Below are 17562 nucleotides of genomic sequence, written 5' to 3'. Positions count from 1 at the left end.
CTGCCTGGGGTATGTGTTGCCGGAAAGGTTAGGAGTCATTACACTGACCATGGAGACGAATTGAAGTTCAAGGACGGGAGGAGGCAGCCAGACCGGGAGAACCTGGAGGGGCCGATGTGGCCAGCAGACTTAAAGGGCAGGAGAGAGAAAGCTTTAGAGAGCTGCGGGGGGAGGGTGCCGAGGCTTTTTCAGCACGGGAGGGGGGCTTGGATGGAGTGAAGATTCAACCAGCTGTGTGGCCAGCTCGATGCCCACCATGCTAGGTGTTCAATAAGGTTGACAATGCAATGAAGAACCCTTAGACGGGCTGGGGAACGTACGTCTTGTTATTCCCATTTGAAGATGATCAGAGACGCTTAGTGTTTTACGTAAGGTCACACAGCCAGACAGTGGGAGGGCCAAGACTCAAACTTGGGACTCCAGGGTCCTGGCCCGGGACTCTTTCCTTTCAGCACAATGCTGCCCTCTTAGGATTTGTTGTCTGGCCCCCTGACTCAGGGCCAACTTCCTGTCCCCCTGACAGACTATGGGAAGGCAGGAGGGTGCTGTGCAAAGGAGTTTTCAGTTCAGATCCTACTTTTCCGCTTGTAAGTTGTGTGGTCTGGGCAAACGTTTTACCTCTTTGAACCTCGTTGTCTCCTCTGTCCAATGGGGGCGATTCAGCCTTTACCCAGCTGTATCTGGGCCAGCCAGCTAGAATGTAAGCTCCGTGAGGGCAGGGCCTTTTGTCTGCTTTTTTCACTGCTGGATGTCCAGCACTGGCGCCTAGAGCAGGGCCTTGAAGGATGCAGTGCCCCATACTTAAGGCTGTTATTCCCAAATGTGACCACAAGATGGCAGCAAAGGAGAGCGGGTCCCAAGACAAGGCTGTCACAGTTCTCAGGGCTCCTACACACTTCCAGTCACCAGTCATTAGGACATGGAGGGCTCTCATTGCTTCCTGAGCTTCCCTGACCTGTGGGCCGTGCAGATCCCAATTACTTATCGTCTTTGAAGTGGCCCGCCGCCGCTCAGGTGTGAAGGGACAGCACATTCCATGGGATGCTTTCCGACTGTGGTCTAGCAGAGCTGTGTAAACTCCCACAAGGAAGGGCATTGGATTGGATCTTGAGTCTTAAGTGGTACCCCCTGGGGCATTGGGGTGGGGATGAGGAGTCAGAGTGGGGTGTGGGTTAGATGCCTGGATTGGGAATGTCTAAAGGTATCATCACCTAAACAACAGTTGATGAGGAATCTGTACACCGTCATCTCATTTTGAGACTGGTGTTACGATTATGGCTGGCGCCTTCAGGTTTTATCTCAAATATTTCCTTCTCAGAGATGTTTCCCCTCATTGAAAGTAGCCCCCACTTGGTATCACGCTTCTTCAAAGCACTTACCGCCATCAGAAGTAGTTTTGTCTCTATTCTGTAAGTTGCTTTTGTGTGCCTGTGGTTCTCCACTCACCAGGATGTTTAGGACAGTGTCAGAGGGGATTCTAGAAGTGGAGCTGTGCCTGGCATACAGGCGAGTGCTCAGACAAGAATTGATGAACGTGGAACAAATTGCACCCCCTGTGTAGCTGTCCCTCTCGCTCATGACATCCTGAACTTTTCCTGTGGTGCGTGGATCACACAGTTACCTGGGGGTTTGTCTCTTGTTCTGCTCCCCAGGGGTCTGCAAGCTCAAGGAGGGAAGGACCACATCCCATGTTCATTACCCTGTCCCTGGTTTCTTGCACAGTGCCTGGCACCTGATGTGACCGGAAAACATTTAGTGGTGGCCTTCTACCCAGGATCACATTGAATTGACATGCCAGCCTCGTGAGGGACAGTTACCTACTCCCTTTCTTTGTGTTGGGGAGACCGAGGCTCAGAGAGATGAAATAACTGTCCCAGGCATTGCAGCTTAGAAGAGGTGGAGGCAGAGCCTTTGGACTCGGAGCTCTACCACCTCTGAATGCAGACCTGACCTGAGCAGGGGAGTTTTGACTTCTGTTGGCTGTTCTCTCTCTTTTCTTAGTTCCTCTACTGAGTCTTTTAACCTCACCTCAATCCTCTTATCTGCAGTCGGCTTCCAAAGAGGATTCACATCCTCTTGTCCTGCAGGCATTCGCATCAAGATCCCCGCAGTCCCTGAAATCGGTACTTGAAATAGCCTTCCTCTGCTGCCTGCTGGCTCTCTGTCTGCTTGTTCTGGGCTCTGCAGAAGCGCTCACCAGTGCCGGTGCCCAGTTTCTGCAGGGCTGGATTCTGCTGTACATGCTGTAAAATGGCGAGGGCTCTGCCCCAGGCTTTCCTGTTCCCTGCTGATCATCCGCCTCCTCTCCTCCAGGAGCTTAGCCTTGGGTGGCGAATCCAGGCCGCGCTTCCTGCACTGGATTTGAGGCTGATGGCATTTCCTCTGCCGGCTTTGGAGGTATGCCCGGCGGCCCCCATGCTGCTCTCTGCAGCCTGCCTGCCCTGCCCTCACTGCAACAAACGGAGAAAAGAAATGAAAATGAGGTGAGTGGAGAGGAAACCTAGTGAGCAGGAGAGGGACTGGAATCCAAGACGGAGGCTTGAGCTAAATGGAGCTGTGGGATCTTTAAGCCACAAAGAAAATCAACAGCAAAGCAAAGGGTGACAGACCAGGGGCCATCTTTGAAATCCAAGAATTTATCTAAAGGGGGTGTTGGCTCTGGGTTCTGAAGGAGTGCTGGAATCCATCTTGGCTGAGCGATGCACGTGCCACCAGAAAGGACCCTGAGTCAGAATGATTGGCCAGAGACAACCCGGAAACTCACCCGATCACCCTAAAACCCGAGACCGCGAGCCCCGTGGCAGAGCCGTCCTCCTGGGATCCCTTACCCTCCTGCTCTCCACGCGGCGTCCCCTTCCCAATAGTCTCTTGCTCTGTCAGCACGTGTGGCTCCTCGGACAGTTCATTTCCGAGTGTTAGACAGGAGCCCACTCTCGGGCCGTGGAAGGGGTTTCCCCTTCCCGCAACAAAGCAATAAAGCTATTCTTTTCTACTTCACCCAAAACTGTCTCCAAGATTTAATTCAGTGTCGGGGTACAGAGGCTGGATTCGGCTTCAGGAGGACACTCACGGAGGACTCTAAGCCTGGAGTGGGGATGGTATCTGCACTCTTTTCACAGCCCTCCCGCCCTCTTGCCCAGGATGCCCTCTTGGAAGACTTTCTGGGTCCATTTTGTTATGTGTACCAATGGAAGGCTGTGGTGGATGGCGTGGAACACGCTTCCGTAGGAGGAGGAGGGGATGGATAAAGAGGTGGGTAAAGAGGGGTCAGGGGCCAAGTGTGGAAGGACCTTCTGGGGACTTCGGGCTGTATCCTCTGAGCAGGCAGACCTGGATCCAGCTCAGGTACATCTTCCTTCCTGTGTTCGTTTATGGTTCATTCATTCAACAAATGATTTTGAAGACCTACTATGGCTGGTCATGACATCAGCCACAGTGTTAGAAGCCAGAATGAGACATGATCCTGATCGCAAAGAGTTCACATCTGACACGGAAGCCTGAGATGACATCAATCGATTATTTGGGCTCTGCATCTCTTTCCTTCACTGAATCTGTTCCTCTGTGAGGCCTGGATGCTACTGGCCTTGAAGTTGGCCAATACCAATATTTTAGGAGGTTGGATTCTCTGGAAGAGATACGGATCCCTTCTATTTAAACAACAGGGGCTCAGAGCATTGCAGTTTAAACTATTCGTGGGAACTGTGATCTCATCTGTAATTAGCATATGAGGAAGTCACAGATAATTAGTAGTTTATCATAAAGTGTGGTAAAGTGTGAGAGCACACTCCTGGGGGGCGGGCGGGAGAGGCAGGGCACCAAGACACAGTGTGCGGTGGGGGAACTGGGTGTGAAGCACTGGCATGCTGGTTGTGGATCGTCAGCTTGGCATCACTGTCACCCTGTCCTAATTTAGGTCCCCTCTGAATCACAGAGAAGCCGAGAACTGCATCCTAGAACCCCCTTCCCCATGTAGTTCTGGGCTATGGTTTTCCAAGGGGCAGGGGGTTAGAGGGATTTTACACCTACTCAAGGAAAAATATGGGACTCGAGGTGGCTGTAACATGTGCCCAAGTTTTGTTTGGGCAAAACATGTTGCTAGATTTGCAATGCAGTTCACCTGGCTCCAAAGGCCACACACTTAACCACTTGATGACATAGTGTTGTTGGATTCTGGGCAAGTGAGCTTGAGGTCAGAGAGCTATTATGGATGGAGAAACCGGCCTATTCACTGCAGGATCTTAATCAAGGATAACTGTGTAGTTCCTGTGTGCCTGTGTGTATGTCTGTGTGTGGACTTGTGGTGATAAGAGCTAGAGATAAGGAGGAAGAAAGAGAGGGGGGCAGGGTGGTTGGAGAACCAGCTAGATGTGCCTGGGCCAAACTGGGATTTAAGGAGTTGCTCTCACCCTGGCTGGGGCCACAGGAAGGCGGAGGAAGAGAAGATGAGCTTCTTTACAGAGCACTGGACTTTTAGCTCATGGGACAGCCAGGTGGGGTTGACTTGGAACCTGCTAGATATTTGGCTTCCCAGTTCAGGAGAGAGGTCTGGGCTTACCTTTAGAATCATCAGCAGAGATGGTGGCTGATGTCATGGGAAGAAGTCTAACGGATTGTGTACAGGAAGAAGGCAGCTTCGGATGGAGACATCAGAAAAGTGCACTGAGCAGCCTGACTGAAGTCTTACCCAGCAGGGAAGCAGCTACGAAGAGCCAGGGAGGTGAGCATCCTATGAAGGAGGGAGTGGTGGGCTGGGTCACATACTCCAGGAAGGTCCAGCATTATGACTGCATCTTCGCTTTGGATCTTTCCCCTGCCCTCCAACTCACACATCCAGGGGTGCCACAGGCATCTCAACTTGACCTGTCCCAAAGCAAACATGGGATCTTCCCCCAGTCTCGCTTCTCCCAGTGTCAACAACATATCGGTAATCCATCCAGGTCTTCAGGCCTCAAAACCTGGAATCATCCTGGCCCCTTCTCTTCCATACCTTGCATCCAATCCATCATCGGATATGGTGAGCTTCTGCCCTTGCCTCCCCATCGCTGTATCACAACGTGGCAGACATCACTGCAAAAATATAAGTCCGAGCATGAGGCTCTTCTGCCCCAAACCCTTGAGTGGTTGGCCGTCTCATTCAGGGGAAAACCCTGGCGCTGGGAGTCCAGCCAAGGGCTAGAGGACGTGGTGAGGGGAGCCAGTCTCTCTGAGGTCTGGTTGCTGAGGGATTTGTTTCAAATCTCTGTATATGCCTAGATCGCTCTTCTCCCCACCCATGCCTTTGTTAAAACAATTTATCAACCCCAAGTACAGGTCATCTGAACAAAATGGGATTTATTCCTTTGAACCAAGAAGACCTTATTTCATCTGGAACTTGATAAGTGTCCCGGGAGAGAAGTCCCAGCTTGCGGCATGTTCTGTGGACAGCCGGGGTCTCCTTTGCTGTGTCCGCACACTCATCAGAAGCCTTCCTGCAGCCCCCAAGAGAGGGCACTTCCCTCAGAGGCTGGTGTCCAGGGGAAGGTGTCTCAAGGGTCGATAACTTGGGCAACTTCAGTAGTTTCTTTGTTTGGGTTAGTGTGGTCATTTTTGCAGGAGAGTAAGCTGTCACTCAGAAGGACCTTTGATCAGCTGATCTCTGGTTGCCTGCGCGGGTAACACACTGCTCCTCTAGTTGCTAATGATCTCTATCCCCTGGGATGGCACAGGGGCTAGTGGTGGGACGAAGGTGTTAGGGAAAGTCTGAGGTTTGCTGCTGCCATTTGTAATAACCATCAGTTTTATATATGAGTGTAGGAGGGAAGGAATAAAGACAACCAACAAAAAAGGTTTTTCAAGGAACAACATTTCTTTATTTTTCTTCTATTGTTGAAATGTCTCTTTGGATTGGGAACCAGGACCACTTTTTTGGTTAAAAAGGAAGCATGAATGTGCCCTCACAGTCCTTTGGAGTGGCAGATTCCGTGTGTGCGTGTGTGCGTGTGTGTGTGTGTGTGTTGAGAATTCAGAAGGGGCTGTGTTTTGTGTTGGGTCCAGCAGAATGGAGATGGGGTGTGAAGAGTGGGAGGCAGAAGCAGAGTTACAGTGAGGGACCTGGTGGTTGGCAGGCATTGTGGGGTTTCCACGGGGATCTGAGCCAATCGCATTCAGGCCCATGGGGCAGGGAGGACCTGAGTGACCTCCCGGTTACAGGGCGGTCTTATTTACAGTGAGCAAAGGAAAAGAGGTCAGAGCACCCAGATGGAGTCAAAAGGGCATGAGACAAGGAATCATCTTCTCAGCATTCCAGCTCTAATTCTGCATCCGGTTGGTGAATCTTGGCCAAATGTGTCCCCCTCTTTGGCTTTAGTTTTTTATTTTTAAAATCAAGACTTTGGACCATGCTCTTTAACCTCTTTTCAGCTTTAACACTCAATTTTTAGATAGAGTTTTTCAACAATTTATTTTTAATTTTTATGAGCCTCGGTTTCCTGAGGAATTGGGAAAATAATATCTCTCCCTGAGCATTTTTATGAAGATCAAATCAAATCATATTTGGAAATGGACTTTGCAAACTGTAAAGTACTCTGAAAACATTAGCTTTCATAACCGTATGGTTATGATAATGTCAAGGTAGGGGATGAGTGTATTACAAAAAAGACCATGTTTGAAATTATTATTTCCAAACAGAAACTGATTGCATTTCAGTCACGCTGTCTGTTTTATAAAAGGTAAAGACAAATGCACAGAGTCGACTCAGAACAGTTAGGATGCTTGCTCAGAGAATGGCGATGTTATCTTCCCGGGGTGGGAGCGGGCAGGAGGGTGGTGGGCGTGCAATTGATAATTGAAGTAGGCACAGGGTGTCATTCTGCAGGGCACCCTGCCCCCTGGTAAGTCATCCATAAAATATTGGGTTCAGTTGTGTGGAGCCCACAGCTAATCTGAGAGAAACATTCTCATTTGGAAAAGCTGGTTGGCATGGAGCCAGAGTGTCAGAAAAGCCTGTGGGTTTGGAATAAAAACGCCATGGAAAGAAATGAGTTTCCAATACCCCTTCTCTGACTGCGTCCGAAAGGACAGCCCTGAAATCGGGTCAGCAGCAGTTATTGTGGCCCCGGAAAAATTCCACCCATGGGGGGAGCTCCTGCATGCTGTCTGGCTGCCCCTCCCCGCCGCCAACCCCACCACTGCCCTGCAAGATGGCCACCTCCATCCCAGGAGTGGTCCAGACCCTCTGACTCAGGGTTGAATCTCCAAGGGTCCGGTGAGACCTTTTTCAGCCCTTTAAGTAAACCCACATGCTTTACTTTTTCTTAATTATCATTTTTCATTCTAAAAGGAACACCTACTCATTAAAGAAAATTTTGCAAAAATAGACAAGAAAGATGCTGTCGAGACAAGGTAAAATGGCAAATGTCCACTATTTCAATACAATCACTGTATGTTTAATAATAACAACAAGCAACATCGGAGTGCAGCAGAGGGCCAAGCAACTTGCCTTTCCAGGGCAAGTTGCTCAAGCTCTCTGTGCCTCAGTCCCCTCATCTGTAAAATGGGGATGATAACATTGTACTTACTTCCAGCTGAGAGCAGCTACACTCACACGGTCCCTAAAGCAGGAGGGAAGCAGTGGAGCTGGTGGGTGGGGGCGACTCTGAGCTCAAGATGATCCTCCTGGGAATTTCCTGGCGGTCCAGTGGTTAGGACGCAGCGTTCAATCCCTGGTCGGGGAGCTAAGACCCCGTCAGCCATGCGGCACGGCCAAAAAAAAAAAAAAAAAAGATCCTCCTGACTTTATGGGATGGCGGATTGGGAGGTAGCAGGTCCTCAAATCCAGCCCTTGGATGAGTAGGTAGACACCCTTTCCTGTTCTCTAAGAGGGGCTGTGCTTGTCTCATGGGAAACTGTGCATTACCCACGCAGGCTGATAAACAGAAGGTGGGAGCAACCTGGATCAGCACTCAGAAGGCGTCAACATTAGGCCAGAATACAGAGCTGTTGAGAAAGCCTCTCTCTTAGGCCTGAACATACGTAGACTAAGCCAGCCCCGTTCTGTGTTTCTCTTTGCATTTCACCATTTGGGGCACTCTACCTTCTGCCAGAGTTTATACTTGACGTTTCTAAGATCAAACCTAAAATGTCACAAGCAGAGTTCAGAGGGGAAAAGGTGAGGTTGGAGCCCCTGGCTGGAATATTATGCCAGGTTTGTTTCTGAGTTATACCGGGTTCCTGGAAATCACCTGACATTTGGAGTTCTTTGAACAAATGAGCGGAGTAAACTAAAAAGTAGGTAAACAGAAAATATCTCTCTAATTTCAGGAAGACTGTCTCCCTTTCCTGCCCCCTCCAGCCTTATCCAAGGCCCAAGAAGAGGCGTGCTTCTCGACTATGCAACCACAGGCCGGTTGCCTGCTCCCGTCTCTTGCCCTTTACCCTTTGTATGCAAACTCTGCACGTCCACTGGGGCCATGAAACAGGCTGGCCTGGGGGTCAGGCACTGAATGCTTTGGGGCTGGGCATATTGGAGCCGAGGGAGGATGCCCACTTGGTGGGGTTCTTGATGATCCGATGGAGATTCTCGGCACTGCCTTGCCCCCTTGCTCCTCTGCTTGACGGAGCCCTGAATGAAACCACGCCTCCCAGACTCAGGATGGGGTCCCCATCACCTCCATCTCTCCCACCCCAAGGCTCAGCATCACTGAATCAGGGTTCTGGGTGAGGCTTCACAGCAACAGCCTCATCATTACCCCCAAATTGGCAGCATTCACAGACCTGGGTTTGGCCAGATGCTTCCTCCCTTAAGGTCTGCCCAGCCTAGGCAGACCCTGGGACCACATTCTGCTTCTAGTCCAGGGACTTTGTCCTGAGTGCTAGCTCAGAGTTTAGGGCCAACCTCTGTCCCTGGTAGCCCTCTCCCTGGGGTAGGATCCAGCTCATCAGGGCTTGTCTGCTTACTGGAGCCTCTGCTGAACTGTGCCCAGGTTCCAGAAGGGCCCTATGCTCTGGATTAGCCAAAGCCTGACGCCACACATCAAGTTTTCTCTGTTGGATACTGTGCTTTTGCAGCCTGACTGCCTCTACCAAGGCTGGCCTCTTTGCCGTGATGTTTGCTGAGTCCCTGACCCACCTGAACTCACCTTGCCCCTCTGTCCTGTGGCTCCAGCTCTCGGCATGCCCTGAGCTTTACCTTGTTTAAATGTCCTCAGCAGGTTGGGCTGAGTAAACCTCGAGGCTTTCTCCGAGTCTTCGAAGATAATAATTAACCCTGACATTGGTTGAGGGCTTTGTTTACAGAGGCTTTCACCTGATACCCTCTTCATGTTCCACCGGGACCTCCTGTATTTCTTTGATACGAGAACAAAAAGCATTGCAAACATGGCCACTCAAAAGTCAACTCCCTTTCTGTACTTTGTGCTTCTCAGGAGAGGGCAGTTTCCCTTCTATCATGGGGTCTCCCCCGAGATACCTCAGGTGGGTATTTCCTCCAGAGCGTATCTACTGTGGATTCATTACCTGGAGCTAAGTTTCTTTTTAAATGAGCTGTTGTTAAGAGTCAAGAATTTAGATAATGATGAGGATTTCATACTTCTTCCATTACTTAAATCTTGTCCATCCTTCCAACACAGAACTTACCAGAATAGCTTCGTGTTTGCACACATGGGCTTAGACTGGTGTAGATTCTTATGCAAGAGACAGTGCTTTCCTCTCAGTAGTGAACACAGGAAGAATCCATCCCCTAACTTCCCTTACGGTAAAGTGAGGCCAATGACTGCGTTCTGGCTGGTGACAGAGCAATAATGTAGGCGACTTTCAGGCCTGGTACCCAAGACCTTCTGAGTGATTCTCCTTCCTTTCCCTCTCTTCTCTTCAGCTGGCTGGATAGAGAGGATCAAGCAGGGGCATCCAAGTCCTAAGTGGAAGAAGACTAAGTCCCGAGATCATTGCCTGGAAGGCCTCTGCCCCACATGCAATAGGACATAAATGACAGCTAAATCTCTTCTTTTGTTTTAACCACTAAGAATGGGAGTTATCTGTTACGGCACTTTTATTGACCAGTACAGTGCTGAGCCTAGTTCTAAAACTAACTATAAGGTCTTGGGCAATTCCTTTCATTTTTTTTAGCTTTCTCATCTGTATGAAACTTTCCCGGCAGGCTTTGCGGTCATACGAGAAGAGCTTAGGATGCAGTCTTCCCAGGAAACAGTGTACCTGCCTGAACCAACTTAGCCACGTGCTGACTTTCTAACTGTGGCTCCAGCAGATCAAGTGGCCTTGATCCCACCTCAGGGCGTTTGCACTTGTCGGTCCCTCTGCTTGGGTCACTTTTCTCCCAGGTTCCATGGGTTGCCTCTTTCTCCTCATTTAGGGCTAATCCTTTGCATCATGTCCTCAAAGACATGGTGCCTCCAGTTCAGGCAGCGTCCTTGACCTCCAGTTCTTTATCACAATTGTCCTATCACAATTTCTCATTGCATCTACCCCTCTCTGAACGCAGAGTATTTATGTAATGGTTTATAGGAATGTTATCTATTAACATTATCCATTAATATTATTCTGTGCCAGGTACATGACAAGCTCATTCTTAATGATGAGCCCACTGTATTGAGTCTCTGTTTACAGGTCCCTCTTTCCCAAGGTCAAGGACTAGGTCTTACTTATCTTTGCTTCCCAATAAACCTTGTATGGAAGAGATGACCAAGAAATGTCTGTGACGGGAGAGAAACTCAAATCGTGTCTTCGATCTAGTGCATCCAAAGACCAACAAAACCATCCTTGTTCTAAAAAAAATTAAACCTTTTTATTAGTATATTTATTTTATATATAAAAGAAATACAAAAAAAAGAAACACAAAGAAAACGCTTTTATGGCAACTCGGACTTGTCGGTGCCTTCGGCTTGGGCTCCCGGCTCAGGCCCACTGGGTGTCAGCAAAGTCCGCCGGTTGTAATGGCCCTTGATGATGCCCGTGTTGTTGTTCTCATTCAGCAGCTGCTTCTGCCTTTGCCTGTTCAGGGACTGGACGAGGCCCAGGACGACCGCGGCCAAGGAATACTGCCCGGGCAGCCTTCTCGGCGGCAGGATGAACGGGTTGGGTTGGACTCTTCCCAGGAGAAAGTACGTTTTGATTTTTCCCTCCTGTTCACTGATGCCCTTCACGTAGATCTCCCCTCGGTAGTCAAAGGCAAAGCCCTGGTCCTTCAGGATGAGATAGGTCTCCTCTGGGACCTGGATTCTGCCGCTGACTCCCGTGCTGTCCATTCGACTTGCCAGGTTCACGGTTTTGCCCCAAATGTCATACTGTGGTTTCTTAGCGCCGATAACGCCAGCTACCACTGAGCCGTGGCTGATGCCTGTGGGTGAACCAGAGAAACGAGAGGTGAGAGAAGAGGGACGTCAAGGAAGGGGCCACTCCCTGCCTGGGATGGTGACCCTTAAATGAAGGATGTGGTCTCTACGGATAAACTGCAGGGTCCAGATCCAGCCTCGGTCACTTATTAGATGTGTGATCTGGGTTGGGTACTTAACAGATTTGGACCTCACTTTTCCCATCTGTCAAGTGGAAATAACTAAAGGACGATGAGGTGAGATGATATAGGTAAAGCAGTGCACTGGTATATTACCAGACAACCAGAGAGTGCTCAAGAGAAAATAATGATTACTCTCGCATGGATGCTGACTTGTCTTAGCCTGCGGGATGGACAGGGCACTGATGTCACGATGCTGGGGTCGCCTCTTGCCTCTGTTGTCCCAGCGTCCTGAGAGCTTGGGCACACCTCTTCCTTCTCTGTCTTGTCCTCAGCATCATCCCCTGGGTCCGTGGCAACAGCCTCCTAACATGCCTCCCGGGATCCCTGCTTGTCCTCCTGCAGACCACCCTCCACGCGGCTGCCGGAGCCAGGGGGACTTCCTGATGCACATCTGATCAAGTTACCACCCACCTCAACACCTGCCGCAGCTCCTTTTGCCTATGGGGTAAAGCCCCGGCTCCAGAGGATCACAATCTAGGGCTTCTCAGAGCTGGCTCTTGCCTAACTTGCCAGCCTCATTTTTGTCACCACCCTCTCCCTCACCTTTGCACCGTATCCATACTGCACTGCTCGAGTTCCCCTAACCTGTTGGCATTTCCATCTCTGTGCCTCTGTCCCTGGCTTTCTCTCTGCTTGGACTGTCATTTACTCCCAATTCCACAGGTTATTTGGTAGATCACAATTTCAATACCTCCTCCTTTAGGGAATACAGACTTTTTTTTAAAGGAATGACAGTATTCCACTAAACACATTCATGGGCATATATGTCTCCTTTTAATAGACTAAGGATTTCTCATTCATTCTGCAAACATTGACTAGGCATCTATTATAAAGCAGACACTGTTCCAGGTATTGGGGATATGGTGGGAAAGAAAAAAGACATAGCCCCGGCCCTCATGGAGCTTACCTTCTATTGGGGAGAGACAGAAAATAATTTTAAAAATGCAATATAGTATCAGTGAATGATAAAGGTGATAAAGAAAAACCAATCAGGTTAAAGGGATAGAAAAATACAGGAGGGCGTATTTTGGAGTAGGGTGGTTAGGAAAGGCCTTTCTGAGCAGAGATCTAGAGAAAGTGATAGTATAAGCCATGCAGATATCTGGGTTAGATCATTCCAGGCAGAGGGAAAAGCAAGACACACACACACACACACACACATATAAGATAGAACTGACTGTGAACTTCGAGAAACAGCTCTTGCAGAATGCATGGGGATCACAAGGATGGACATTGCCCTAAAATTTGCAGAGCCCTTCCATAACCACTATCCCATTCACATCTCTTCTTACTACTGTGAGGTAGGCAGGGGAGGTAATAATATAACTCCCAGTTCACACATGAGGAAACTGACACTCAGAGGGTTTAAACGACTTGCCCAAAGTCATACAGCTGGTTACAGCAGACCCAAAACACAAAGTGAAAGGCCCAGTCCCATTGGGAACGTGATTTTCTAACCTCTGAACTATGCCAGGAGAATAATGTATCACACCAAGGGTTGGCCTTAATTCCAGCAACATCTCCTGAAATTACACAGCCTTTGTTCAAGGTTATGGTTCTGCTTTTTATTCCCAGTTCAATCATGTATTCAATGATTTCAGAAAGGACACGTAGGGTTGTTGGAAGATCTGGAAAACAAGCCCTGAGCACCCCATCCATAGATCAAAATATAAAAATATCCCTTATTTATTCCAGTGAACAAAGGCATGTGGCATTCCTTAGATCTGACAAGTCAGGTATGGCTATTACTTGACCCTTTACACTTGAAAGCTGCTAAGGGAGAACCAAGAAAGTAAAATGGCATGCCAGCCAGAGGTTATCTAAGACATGAGGACTGCCGTAACATTTGTTTTAGGCTGCACGCTGGCCGCCAGAATGTCACTGGTCTCAGTCAGGAAATCCTGGAGTCACTGCCAGGATGACCATTTGGTTGTGTGATTGTAGGCTAGTTACTCCCCTTCTCTGGGCCTGAGTTTGCCCATCTGTAAAATGTGAACGTGGACTAGAGCAGGGGCTTTCAGACTATGCTTTAGGAGGCCCCCTCCAGACTCCGCAGAGATGCTGAAGAAACTAACAAGCTATACAAGTTGTAAATGACTATTATCACATAGCCGTGCCTGTTGTCATTTTGCACAAGGGTGTCCCTAAGCCCAAAGGAGGATGAGCTGTGTGGACAAGTGAAGAGCTATAAAGCTAACTGCCTGTCCTTGGATCAAGTCAGCATGTGACATCCTCAGGAACAGAATCCTGCTTTTGGCTCAGGGTGTTATCCAGGAGAACGGGAGAGTAACGCATTGACCTCCAGTATCCGGTGACATAGAAGACGGGAGGAAACGATTGATTAGACAGCTACGTCTCTAATCAGGGCCTTGTGTGGGTGGGAGTCTGGACAAGCTGGAGGAGAGGTAGCCGTGGTCTATCAGTCGCTTGGTATTTCTGCACACAGGCCAAAATCCTTCTGCTTTCAGCATCTTGAGTGAGAGGAAGCCCAGACAGGCCTGTCCTTGGCCAGGTCACGCTAAATCTGCTGCATTTTGCGGGAAAAAGCTGCCCTGGCTTGATGCCCAGGGCGCGGGAGGGCTCGATAGAGCAAGGCCAGCCAGCTCGGTGGGCCCCGAGGTGCCACACTTCCAGCTGCTACTCACCAATCCGGAGCTCAAAATTGTTGAAAGAATGCTTGTTGATCTCCTGTATGCTTTCGGTCAGGGCGAGAGAGAAGTCGGCCAGGGCGCACAAATGTTCCCACTTAGCTTCACATTGCTGCAGCAAACATGAGAGAAGAGGTCATTCGATGGGGCAAACAGGAGCATTTCTGCAGCAGGGGTCTGCTCTGGGTCCTACCTCACCCACGCATGCCTTCAAGGGAGGTAAGCAGGTGTGTGAGCCCTGTACACCTACGTCATCAGTGTCCAGAAACACAGGTTACCAGGAAATTTGCTTCAGAGAGCATAATAAATGTGACTCTCAGATTCCATTCCCCACCCCTACCCTTGTCTGTTCAAGTTGATGCTGTTCACGTGTGTGTGTGTGTGTGTGTGTGTGTGTGTGTGTGTGTATGTGTGTGTGTGTACACACCCTTATGTTCATATATGTGAGGCTTCCTATCTAGGAACCATGTCTATTTCCTTTGAAGTACTCACAGTGTCTGCTTAAGAGATGTTTCACATAGACATTTGCTCTCTGAACCTCAGTTTCCTCATCTATATAATGGGGATAAGCATAGTTGCCCTGCCTACCTCATGAGGACTGAATGAGATTGTGTATGTGAAAGAATTCTGTGCTCCTCTAGAGCAGAGGTTGGCAGTCAGTAAAGGGCCAGATAGCAAGTATTTTAGGCTTTGTGGGCCATGTGGTCTTTGTCATGACTACCCAACACTGCCATTTTAGCCAGAAAGGAGCCATAGACAAAATATAAATGAATGCATGTGGCTGTGTTCCAATAAAACTTTACGAAAACAGATGGTGGCTACATCAGATCACCAATATAGCAGTTAGGATGATGGTTTATCAGTATTTCCAAACTGAAGTTATTTTAAAATCAATACTTCTAATGCTAGCATCCAGTGTTTACACGTTCTTCCGTCGCCACCACATCAAACTAAAACCTATACAATGTTAATTATTTACATTTAAATTTCTTTTTGGAGGTGGTGATGCTGGGGAGAAAATACTTAAAATTTTCATTAGGAGCTCCTAAGTCAATGAGGCCTTGAAATACAATATTTGATATATGTTTGTGTATTTGTGTTTTGGGGGTATAATTTTAAATTATAGCTACAATATATACTCTGGTTTAATTATACTTCATTAAATTATTTATATGAAAGAATCATATCTAGGTTTCAAAGATTCACTTATATATTCCTTGACAGCTGCCGGCCCAGTACAAAATCCATGTTTTCTGTATTCACCCACACTGTTGCCAGCTGTACCTAACAATTCCCTTTTTAAAAAAAATTTATTTTATTAAATAAGTTCTTTTTAACATCTTTATTGGAGTATAATTGCTTTTCATTGTTGTTAGTTTCTGCCGCACAACAAAGTGAATCAGTTATACGTATACATACATCCCCATATCTCCTCCCTCTTGCGTCTCCCTCCCACCTTCCCTATCCCACCCCTCTAGGTGGTCACAAAACACCGAGCTGATCTCCCTGGGCTATGCGGCTGCTTCCCACTAGCTATCTATTTTACATTTGGTAGTGTATATATGTCCATGCCACTCTCTCACTTCGTCCCAGCTTACCCTTCCCCCTCCCCATGTCCTTAAGTCCATTCTCTGCGTCGGTTTCTTTATTCCTATCCTGCTCCTAGGCTCTTCAGAACCTTTTTTTTTTTAGATTCCATATATATGTGTTAGCATATGGTATTTGTTTTTCTCTTTCTGACTTGCTTCACTCTGTATGACAGACTCTAGGTCCACCCACCTCACGAGAAATAACTCAGTTTTGTTTCTTTTTGTGGCTGAGTAATATTCCATTGTATATATGTGCCACATCTTCTTTATCTATTCCTCTGTTGATGGACACTTAGGTCGCTTCCATGTCCCGGCTATTGTAAATAGTGCTGCAATGAACCTTGTGGTACATGACTCTTTTTGAATTATGGTTTTCTTGGGGTATATGCCCAGTAGTGGGATTGCTGGGTCGTACGGTAGTTCTATTTGTAGTTTTTTAAGGAACCTCCATACTGTTCTCCATAGTGGCTGTATCAATTTACATTCCCACCAGCAGTGCAAGAGGGTTCCCTTTTCTCCACACCCTCTCCAGCATTTATTATTTCTAGAGTTTTTGATGATGGCCAATCTGACCGGTGTGAGATGATATCTCATTGTCGTTTTGATTTGCATTTCTCTAATGATTAATGATGTTGAGCATTCTTTCATGTGTTTGTTGGCAATCTGTATATCTTCTCTGGAGAAATGTCTATTTAGTTCTTCTGCCCATTTTTGGATTGGGTTGTTTGTTTTTTTGTTATTGAGCTGCAAGAGTTGCTTATAAATTTTGGATATTAATCCTTTGTCAGTTGCTTCATTTGCAAATATTTTCTCCCATTCTGAGGGTTGTCTTTTGGTCTTGTTTATGGTATCCTTTGCTGTGCAAAAGCTTTTAAGTTTCATTAGGTCCCATTTGTTTATTTTTGTTTTTATTTCCATTTCTCCAGGAGATGGGTCAAAAAGGATCTTGCTGTGATTTATGTCATAGAGTGTTCTGCCTATGTTTTCCTCTAAGAGTTTGATAGTGTCTGGCCTTACATGTAGGTCTTTAACCCATTTTGAGTTTATTCTTGTGTGTGGGGTTAGGGAGTGTTCTAATTTCCTACTTTTACATGTAGCTGTCCAGTTTTCCCAGAACCACTTATTGAAGAGACTGTCTTTTCTCCACGGTATATCCTTGCCTCCTTTATCAAAGATAAGGTGACCATATGTGTGTGGGTTTATCTCTGGGCTTTCTATCCTGTTCCATTGATCTATATTTCTGTTTTTGTGCCAGTACCATACTGTCTTGATGACTGTAGCTTTGTAGTATAGTCTGAAGTCAGGGAGCCTGATTCCTCCAGCTCCATTTTTCTTTCTCAAGATTGCTTTGGTTATTTGGGGTCTTTTGTGTTTCCATACAAATTATGAAATTTTTTGTTCTAGTTCTGGGAAAAATGCCATTGGTAGTATGGTAGGGATTGCATTGAATCTGTAGGTTGCTTTGGGTACTATAGTCATTTTCACAATGTTGATTCTTCCAATCCAAGAACATGGTATATCTCTCCATCTGTTTGTACCATCTTAACTTCTTTCATCAGTGTCTTATAGTTTTCTGCATACAGGTCTTTTGTCTCCTTAGGTAGGTTTATTCCTAGGTATTTTATTCTTTTTGTTGCAGTGGTAAATGGGAGTGTTTCCTTAATTTCTCTTTCAGATTTTTCATCATTAGTGTATAGGAATGCAAGAGATTTCTCTGCATTAATTTTGTGTCCTGCAACTTTGCCAAATTCATTGATTAGTTCTAGTAGTTTTCAGGTGGCATCTTTAGGATTCTCTATGTATAGTATCATGTCATCTG

General features: G+C 47.4%; 1 protein-coding gene across 1 annotated transcript in view; it reads right to left on the bottom strand.

Moving 5' to 3' along the window:
• Positions 1–10759: 10759 nt before the first annotated feature.
• Positions 10760–17562, bottom strand: part of ADCY8 (adenylate cyclase 8) — a 223685-nt gene continuing 216882 nt past the window's right edge. The window contains exons 17-18 of the mRNA XM_007101973.2: positions 14152–14266; positions 10760–11329 (exon numbers count right to left, since the gene is read on the bottom strand). Coding sequence (XP_007102035.2) covers positions 10842–11329; positions 14152–14266 — 603 coding nt within the window. The 3' untranslated portion in view covers positions 10760–10841. The remainder of the gene's footprint in view (positions 11330–14151; positions 14267–17562) is intronic.

The sequence above is a fragment of the Physeter macrocephalus genome, chromosome 15 (genome assembly GCF_002837175.3).
Source record: "Physeter macrocephalus isolate SW-GA chromosome 15, ASM283717v5, whole genome shotgun sequence".
Classification (NCBI taxonomy): domain Eukaryota; kingdom Metazoa; phylum Chordata; class Mammalia; order Artiodactyla; family Physeteridae; genus Physeter; species Physeter macrocephalus.
The sequence above is the reverse complement of the archived record's forward strand: the minus strand, read 5'-3'. Positions and strand labels throughout refer to the sequence as shown.